Raw genomic sequence first — 9,946 nt, 5'->3', positions numbered from 1 at the left:
GCCCTGTGACAAGTCCAGTTAGATGTTTGGGGCTCATAGGCTGAATGGGGGAACCAGTAGAAGTTCTCACAAAATCTAAAGAGGGAAGTTTTGATCTTCAAAGTGGCCTGATACACAGTGATTACTGAAGAGCTTATCTACAGGTCCCTGGATCAGGGGTCTTTTTTTTCCCTGTGAGGCCTCCCTCATCTCACCCTAACAGAATAATTCTTTTCTAGGCACTATCAGCCCTCAGAATATGTATTTATTGAGGCAACACTCAAATGCAGATGTTAATGTCTCTGCTTTACTATTTTTATAGCATCCCTCCACTAGAGGTAGAATCATTACACAATGTTACAGGTAGAAAAGTGAGGGCTTTTCAGTAAGTTGGAAAATTCTCGCAAACCTGTTGATCTTCCTAGTCAAATTTTATTGTTTTCTAGAAATGAGCTTACCAAATTTGGCACTGTATTCTACGGTACTCACCTCCTAAGAGTCCTAGTCTTTATTGGGGGTAGGATGAGGTAAGAAAGTGAAACTATTTAGTGCCTTCAAGAGGAAAATTTTGTGGGGGCTGATTTTGTTTTCCCAAAAGCAGTATCATCAAAAGAGGAGGGTCTCATTGGGTACAGAACGTATAGACCCAAGTGACAGACTTTTTTCACACCATTATCATCCCAGTGAATTGAGCTGAGAAGTTCACAATTGCAGATGCATTCCTTTGCCTCGGCTAAACGATTTTAATGGCATGGCTTGTACAACTCAGGAAATAACTACTGCTCAATGAAAGCAGAAATCTGAGCTCAAGAGGAAGAGCTGCAGAAATCTCTATTAAGAAATGCAAATTACACTTCTTACACTATCACAACCACTGGTGCATTGTTATTCGTGGCTCTCACTTCCTTTGGTAAAACACATACCAAAACCATGGTGTAGTGAAAGAACACTGCTTCTCTGGCTAGAAGCCCTGGGCTGGCACCCCAACTCCTGTCACTTTCTAGCACTCTAGAGAAGTTAACCTGAAGCCCAATGGCTTCATCTGTAAGAGAGTGATACCACCACCTACACTTGTAGGGCAGTGCCAGTGACTAAATATATTTTATGTCACAAGCCTATTATAGTATCTGGCACTTAGACTCATGCTGGCAGCCCAGTAACAACTGATGAAAACACATAAAAAGAGCTGTATGTGTTAATACTTTAAAGTTCAAACTTCATACTCTACAAAAATTTAATACTACTTTCTGATAAATTCCATGACAACTTTTAGTTGGCTTATTAGTAGTGGCAGCTCTGGCTGAGTTCAAACTCCTTGTACTCTCAAGTCAGTAAATGAAAAACACAAACTACGTATAGCAAACATTCTCTTCTAGCTCTGGGTGTAACAGTGGCTGAAGCTAATCAGGAAGAATATTTGTAGAATGAGAACTCCAATTATGAAAGACAAGATACATGGGTGTCTTACTTAGATTTGGGAGCATAACTTGCTCACAACAGGATTCACAGGTTTTTTTTATTGTTAAGCTGCAACATACATGGTTTAATACAACAAAAAACATTTAGTAAAGTGAAAAGTAAAGTGAACAATAAACAAATAAACATTCAAAACAAAATATTTTCCATTGGAAACATGTTAACATGAATACGGGGTTTTGTTACCATCTTACTGCAATTTTCTTATGTGTTACTAGCCTACATACCCCATGTTTTCTGTAATCATGCAGATGTGAATGAAAGTTTGAATGATAAAATAAATGAAAAGTCCGTTTACTGCAGAGAATCATTTCACAAGGCAGCCAAACTGGGTTTAGAGAACAAAATCATTCAAGAAATTATCCACGTATTTAGGTTCATTTTAGAATCCATGAACCTTAAGCTGCTCCTCCTTGACAATACCAACCTGTAAAATAAAATTTATCAGAATCATTCTGAGGAATATATAAAGTCATCTCTAAGAAAACATGGAGCAGTCATTAAAAAGAATCACTGTTAACAGCTTATTGCAACACTATTATCTGTGGCATGCACTATTAAAAGCCAACAATTCAACACATACTTAAAAACTTTTACATGCCAAGGACCACCCTGTGTATATACAGAAATGATCAGGTCATTTTAATGGCAAAATAAACCAGTCAAAGTCTTATTAACATCAACATAAGTAACAAGTCTGTATTTTACTTAATTACCTAATGTACTTCAGTCACATGATTTTTACTAAAAAATAATTTTTTTACTAGAAAATAATTCACGTTGCCTTTAAAGACAATTTTAGAAGCAATCTCAAGGTTACACTTAAAGCACCCGATCACTCACCTCCAAGAGAAACTGGCAAATATTTTTTCTTTGGTCACCTTGAAGCTGGATAACCTCTCCGTATTCGGGATGTTCAATCACAGTACCATTACAGGCAAATTTCTGGAAAAGTACATAAATGTACAATATAATTGAGTCAAATACGATGAAGTTTTATTTCTCTAAGAATAAAATTAACTACTTTAGTAGGCTTGATTACATTCAAGAAACAGATTTTTGTCTCCTATAATCCACAACCCTTCCAAATTAAGTTAATTTGTAAACAAATCAGCACGTCACATAAAGAAAATGATTTTATGTGGAAAATCAAGATCTGAACATTTTACATTTTATTTTGTTTGAAATCCGTGTAAATCTTACTTTAAGATGGGAGACCAGGCTAGGAGAATAACCATATATCTGCATGTTAGTTACAGAAATGAGAACAGCTTTCTTCAGTCCAGTCATTTTCATCCACACTGATATATTCAAATAAAGGTGTGAAATTCAGGTGTGCATATTTTAATCCTTTCACCTAACACCTTTACCTTTTTGAAAGCTTTCACAAGTTTCTTTTTGTCATAATCATCTGCAATGCCCTGAACAGTAGTCAGTGTCTTTCTGCCGTTCCGTTGCTGGATTCTTATATGAATGTAATCCTCAGTCCCTGCCGGGAGTAAGTCGTCACCCTTAGTTGCATCAGCAAAGGGGTCTGCAAAGGGATACAAAAACATTCAAAGTAGAAAAATATTTTTAGTAAGTACCTTCCAGAAGTATGGTACACTACAAATCTAAACAGTCAGCAATGAAGATTCTAGTGACGTTGCTTTTTTTTTTTTTCAATGGGGATGGGGGTGGGGTATTAATAAAATGTCTAAGGTACTCTCACAAAAAGAGAAAAACGTAAACAGGTACGTTCGCTGATATTTGAACAAAAAACATTATAGGTAGACAGTGTTATCGTTGAACATGGTTCCCCAAAGACAGCAAAGAGATTTATAAAACCTTAATTTTATAACCACTATAAAAATGTGCGTCATCTCCGTTACATTCTAATGACAACAAAAACACTAAAATACGTATGCCCATCCTGGTCATTGCACCGTAACTGCCTTACGAAAACCAAAAGTAAACTAAAAAAAATATACATCAGGAGGCGTAATTTTACAAATTAACTACGCAAGCGGAGAAGACCGGACCACTGCCGAGTGCCAGATCACAGGCCTGTGTCCGCATCTTTTACTAAACGCCCCCCAAAGCCACTCAAAAGCAGCTCCGACGGCGAATGCATGCCGATCCCCAAGCCCCCTGGCCCGGCGCCCCCCTTGCAAGCAGCAGGGCCGACCTATGAACCCGCGGAATAGGGTTGCCGAGGGGTTCAGGGGCAGAAGAGGAGGCGGGGGCCGGATCAAGGATGAGGCGGGGGCAGCGCGGGGTCCGCAGCCGGGGCTCGTCCTCGGGGAGGGGGTCGCCAAGGGGCCCAGTCGCCATTTTCCGGGCGCCGAGACAAAGCCCCCAACTAGGGGTACGGGGAGGACAGAAAGAGGGTCCCCCGGGGCGGTGGTCCGGCCCGCCGGCCGAGAGGCGCGCGGGGGAAGGGAGGCGCGGCGGCGGCGATCGGATCTTACCGAAAGATTGGAGGTTCTGGATAGTGGACATGCGACACTAGTGTGAGGCCGGTGAGGGGATAAAATTGCTGCGGGGCCCGCCCGGATCACCGTGTCAGGAGGCTGTACTGGCGAGAAAACGGAAATAAATAGGGAAACGCTTCACCCCGGGACTGGGATTCGGCTGGAGCGGCGGCGGCGGCGGAAGCCGGGAGGAGGCAGGAAGAGGCGAAGGAGGAGGCGGAGGAAGAGGCGGCGGCGACGGATGCGAAGACGCGAGAGAAGAGGCGGCGCTGCGGCTTCTCCCACAAAATGGCCGATGGAGACTATTTAGCCGCGCCTGCCGGCCCTCCCACGTGACCTGCCCGCGCCCGGTATTCTGGGACTTGTAGTTTTCCGAAGGCGACAGATCCTGTAAAGCCAGGGGCCCGCGGGAGGTCGAGACCGCAATTCCCGGCAGGGAGTGCGCCCCCCAGCGCCGGCGACAGGGCCGAGTAGGGTCCAGGCGGCTGCAGGTCTGGCCAGAGCCGGCAGGCTGGTCTGTGCTCCCACCGCACTCGCAGGCTCTCCACTGACTCCCCTTTGTTCGCCCTGCAGTGGCGGCGCCGAGGGGTTGGTGCTGGGGGTAATATCCATCAGTCACACTCGAGGCCCCGGGTAATCTCAGTGAAATGAGGGTGCAGGAGCAAAATTAGCCCCCTATCCCCGGTTTCGACCCGATGTCCTCCCTTCGGCACCTCTTGCATCGACATTCAAGCCCCCCATTACAGGAAGCTGTGTTAGTCCCTACCAATGCTGGAGGTGGGAACCTCTCTCCGAAGTGGGGCCGACCTCAAATTCCTCAGCGCGGTGGATCTCAAACTCCGGAGAAGTGGTTAATCTCCTGGAACCCTCAAGAGAGAGGCATTCCTTCCATTTGGGAAATTAACCATGAATTGGGGTTCTCTTCCCACGTTTATTCTCCAGACCAGGAAGTTACAGGAAGAGAACATAGGTGGGGTTATAGTTTAACAATATAGGCTGGTAACATTCAGTAAAATAAGCAAAGTGACATTCCATAATGCAATTTGCAAGAAGTTAAGTGATCCACCAATAAAAGCTTGATCTTAGCAAACATTCCTTCTCCCTACAACAGCTTCCCAGTATCTTTACATATCAATCAGCAACTTGTCTGTCTTTGAACCAGCAACCTTGCTGTGTTACAACTCTTTATCTTACAAGAGAGACTATAGCCTGGGGAAATTTTCCTGTCTTTTGCAAGGTCAACATTTTATATGTACTTTTAAGAAGTTAGACTAAACCTGAAACTACAAGAAACTAGGCCCTATGAAATATATTTGCTTTATACTATACTCCACAATGTTGCCTACATTCATAATGGAAAGAAATGCTAAATTTTGCTTAGAGGTTAGTGAAAATGCAGATATAATCTTTTTCCTATCCAATTTTAGGGATCCCCGCCCCTGCAATTTTATCCATGGACCAAGGATCTGCAGACCCCAGGTTAGGAATTCCTGAATTTAACAGTTTTTTATGATTAACAATGATGATAGGTAACATTTATTCAGTGCTTCCTATTTGTCTGTTGCAAGGCTTATATGTAATATTAATCTTCATAGCTATTCTGTAAGGTAGGTATTACTCTATGTAACAGATGTAGAAATGGAGGCTTTTGTAGGTTAAATAATATGCCTAAAAAAAATCCGTTTTTTTTTTTTTTGTCTTTTTGTCTTTTTTCGTGACCGGCAACAGATCGCAACCCTCAGTGTTGCGCCCGTACCGGACCGGGACCGGCTACGGGATCGCAACCCTCGGTGTTGCCCCCGCTCCTCGCTCAGCCAGTGAGCGGCCGGTCTGTATGTGGGATCCGAACCCTCGGCAGGAGCGCCGCCGCGCTTCCCAACCGGCGCACTGTAGCAGTGTGCCACCGGGCTCCTACTGGCAACGGGATCGCAACCCTCGGTGTTGCTCCCGCACCTCGCTCAGCCAGTGAGCGGCCGGTCTGTATGTGGGATCCGAACCCTCGGCAGGAGCGCCGCCGCGCTTCCCAACCGGCGCACTGTAGCAGTGTGCCACCGGGCCGGCCCCCAAAAAATCCGGTTTTTAATTCTCAGCAGTCTAACCACATTTTTGGTCTTCTAGTCCTGATTCAAATGAAAAACATTTTTCTTATCCAAACTAAGGTATAAAGTTCTAGAGCTGGTTCCAAAACAAGGAGTGTCAAAAATACCTTCATAAGTTTGCCTTAAAGTAACTTTTAATACTTTAGTTTTATACTCTAATACTCTAATTTCTGAATAATTTTAATACGCCAGATGAAGTGCAGAATAAACAAAATGCATGTTTATTTACTTTCTTTCTTACTAGATGTACATAACCATTTTGTATTACATTGTTTCTCAGAAGGAGCCAAGGATGGTTTCAGTGAAGAAAAATAACAAACACAGAGAAGTTAAAAAAAAATTCAGAAATTTTACGGTTTTCATGGTCATTACCCGTCAGGAGAACTCATCCTTTCTCAGACCTAGTATTTGCATAGAAACCTCCATAAGCTCACAAATATTTATCCAAAGCTAATATGCATACAGGTTAGACACAATTGTGGTTATTATCTTAAAGGCTCTTCTGACTCTGGTTATTCATCATCTTTGTGCTTAGACCTGCACTGTGCAATACAGGAACCACTAGCCGCATGTGGCCATTGAGCACTTGCAGTGTAGCTGGTCCAGACTGAGATGTGCTGTGAGTGTAAAATACACGGTGGCCTTCAAAGACTTAAATTGTCTTAATGCTACCTGTTTCTTTTTACTTTTTAAATGGGGATACTAGAAAATTTTTAATTACATGTGGCTCACATTCTATTTCTATTAGACAGCACTGGTTTAGAGCGAAATAATTTGACCTATATGTAAAGTTATCATAGAATAATCTGAAGCATTTAAAATCTAGTATTTTTAGTTCTAAATGGTACCAGCCTAATTTAAGGTGATTATTTCTTGCCGTATTCCAGAAAGCGGTTTAGATCACCAGAGAGTGTAGTAGTATTAACTAAAGGAATCAGGGAAGATAAAAGTAGAATTGTTGAGAAAGAAAAGCCCCCAGAGCTAGAAATAGACCCCAAACCTGGCTGCTAACTTCCTAGCAGTTAAGACAAGAGGAAGTCAGCTAGAAAATCCATATGTCTACAGGATGAAAACATATCAGTTGTGCAGGAGGAATAGTTTTGCCTGGCTCTGAGCCACAGGAGGTGTTTTTCTTGGGCCCTCATAAAGGGGACACTATGATGTAGTGGACATCCCTGGCAGTTTGCCTACAGTGAGGACAATGGTGGGTTTAGTGAGCTGTTTCTTATATCTGCTAGTCATGGAGACGTGTTATCTGGTTAGAGCCTCGTGTCCTCATCCATCCATAGGTTTTCTATTGTGGCAGACATGGGATCATGCACCACTCAGATTTGCTGCTTCAGTGAGCGTATTGATGGGCAGCCCCAGCTGCTGCACTCTGAATTCAACAGTGCATCCCACTGAGCCACTTCCCACCGGCTCTCCCAGCCAGTGACTGAACACAACAAAGATACTAATACAGACCTGTTCTTGAGAGATGTGGCAATCCTCTCATGGGTGCCTTTGGCTCAAGGACTCTTCATTGGCATGGCTGAACTTTCTTAGATTTGTGCTGAAGTCTAAGACTCTTCTCTTTTTTTTGTCCCTTTTGAGACCAGCCGCACCACACTCAGCCAGTGAGCGCTGTGAGCGCACCAGTCATCCCTATATAGGATCCGAACCTGCGGCGGGAGCGCTGCTGCGCTCCCAGTGCTGCACTCTCCCGAGTGCGCCACAGGCTCGGCCCTAAGACTCTTCTTATTCAACCCTTCTTCCTTCTTTTTTCACAGGGTCATGGTCTCTGGCTCCTTCCTCTTTCCTTCATAGGTGCTTCCCCCAATAAATCTCTTGCACATCTAATTCCATCTTGATGTCTCCTTCTCAAAGGATCTACATTGATGCACCTGACTCCATACTGGTAGGAGACAATAGGTAGGAGGAAAATTCCAGTTAAAACAACTCTGGTTTTTACCACAAGCTTTTCCTCCAAAACCAATGTTTGCCAAGTACTTAGAGCAGATATCCAAATTTCCCTAGGGAAGGCTCCTGCCCACCCCCAAATTGGGAGGACTCCAGAGTCTTTTTAAACTGCATCAGTAAAATGGGAATTCATCATTCCCAAGTGACTAGTCCGTGAGGCTGGTACTTCCAGGAGGCCAAATACAAAGAGAAAACCCAATGAATTAGTGTCCTGTTCACACTCTCAGTATCATAACTAGTCTTTCTTGCTTCTACACTTTCAATCAGGGTTAAATAGCTGAGAGTTTAAAGTTACGTTGCCTGGATGGAACCATGTTGCCCAGTGATGATTAACAACTTGCACGGTATGAATAAACAGAGCTCAGTTGTTAGATAACTTTCTAAAATACCATGTTTATTGATTCAGTTTTTGTAGAATGGATCAGAAGACCTACAGAAGAGAAAGTTCTAACCTAGGCCTGTTTTCTAATCTCATACACATACTCTACTTCTCTTCTGGGAGAAGAATAAGGAAAGATGGGTGATTGAGCTCTGTGTATGTTGGCACTTAATTAAAAATATTGATAGTGATGGTGATCAATATGCTGACGATTAGCACAGTATGAGGAGAATCCATAGGGTATTACATTGAGCAGAAACAAAAATTAGGCCTGTATTAGAGTCAATATTTTTTCTTATTTTTAAAAAGTTTGTGAATCTAAAAGAGTTTAAACCAAGTGTAGTGGATTGAATTATGTCCCCCGCAAACTCATTGAAGCTTGTATTATGTCCCCCAAGTTTTATGTATTAGAAACTTAGCCCCGCTGTGACTGTTAAGAGGATGGGAAGTTCTATTACAGTAATTGAAAGGTGGAGCCTTGAAGAGGTGATTGGATTGTAGGACTGTGCTGTAGTGAATGGATTAAAAATGGTGGTCATGGGTGTGGTTCTGAGGGCTTTAAAAGAAGAGGAGAGTCTGTCTTTCTCTCTCTCTGCTTCCACCACCTTGCAATGTGAGACCCCTGAGTCACTGTTGGTACCACCAGATGGACTTTGGACTTCCCAGCCTCAGAAACTGTAAGCAATAAATTTTCTTTTTCTTTATAAATCACCCAGTTTCAGGTATTTTGTTATAAGCAACATAAACGGACTAATACACCAAGCCAATATGTAATCATGAAACAAATATCAGAATAAGAAAATTTCAAGGATCTGTAGGTCGAAGACTTAATGAGGTTAACTCAAGAAATCTGAGGAAATTTCCCTGCGGTAATAATTCTCCAATGGTGATCTTAATTAGAAGGGAACGTGGATATATGGCCATGCCACTTAACTTCCCTTCTCAAGGAAGGGGCAGAGATGCACTCAATTTTCTTCCCTTTCATTCTACCCTCCTGCTGTCAAGAACTGTGAAGGTTCTGAGATTTTATTCTACTTGCAAGCCGAGAAGTTAGCTTGTTACATTTTCATGAATGCTGTAATGATTAATTATTAGTTGTCAACTTGATTGTATTGAGTGAAGCCTAGATGGCCAGTGGAGCATTCTTTCTGGGTATGTCTGTGAGGGTGCTTCCAGAGGAGATTGACATGTGAGCGGATGGACTGAGAGGAAGACCCACCCTCAGTTTTGGCAGGCACCATCCAATTGGCTGGAGGCCTGGCAAGAAAATAGGAAGTGGGACTTGTGCCAACAGCACCAGTGGCCTCCTGGGGATTCTCAGTGAGGCCAACCTCAGATATGGACTGAGCCATGTTATTGGGTATTTCTGGTCCTCCAGCTTGCAGACAGCCTGTCAAGGGACTTGACCTTTGTAATCCTGTGAGCCAGTTTCCCCTAATAAATTTCCATATATAAAAATATATACACACATATATAAAAACATACATGCACATATATACATATATATCTCCTACTGGTTCTGTTTCTCTGGAGAACCCTGACTAATAAAGATTTGGGTACTAGGAGTCATTCTAAAGGAACAGAATTTTAAGGATGAATTT

General features: G+C 42.8%; 1 protein-coding gene across 1 annotated transcript; it reads right to left on the bottom strand.

The window, feature by feature from the left end:
• Nucleotides 1-1,439: 1,439 nt before the first annotated feature.
• On the bottom strand, nucleotides 1,440-4,214 carry EIF1B (eukaryotic translation initiation factor 1B). The gene is made up of 4 exons (XM_008568256.1): nucleotides 3,906-4,214; nucleotides 2,826-2,989; nucleotides 2,299-2,400; nucleotides 1,440-1,882 (listed from the first exon to the last, which is right to left on the bottom strand). Exons 1-4 carry the CDS (start codon nucleotides 3,934-3,936, stop codon nucleotides 1,838-1,840), a joined length of 342 nt encoding a protein of 113 aa, XP_008566478.1. The 5' UTR covers nucleotides 3,937-4,214; the 3' UTR covers nucleotides 1,440-1,837.
• Nucleotides 4,215-9,946: the final 5,732 nt, after the last annotated feature.

This window comes from Galeopterus variegatus, unplaced genomic scaffold (assembly GCF_000696425.1).
Source record: "Galeopterus variegatus unplaced genomic scaffold, G_variegatus-3.0.2 Scaffold391, whole genome shotgun sequence".
In the NCBI taxonomy this organism is placed as follows: Eukaryota; Metazoa; Chordata; class Mammalia; order Dermoptera; family Cynocephalidae; genus Galeopterus; species Galeopterus variegatus.
This window is presented reverse-complemented; position numbering and strand designations above follow the sequence as displayed.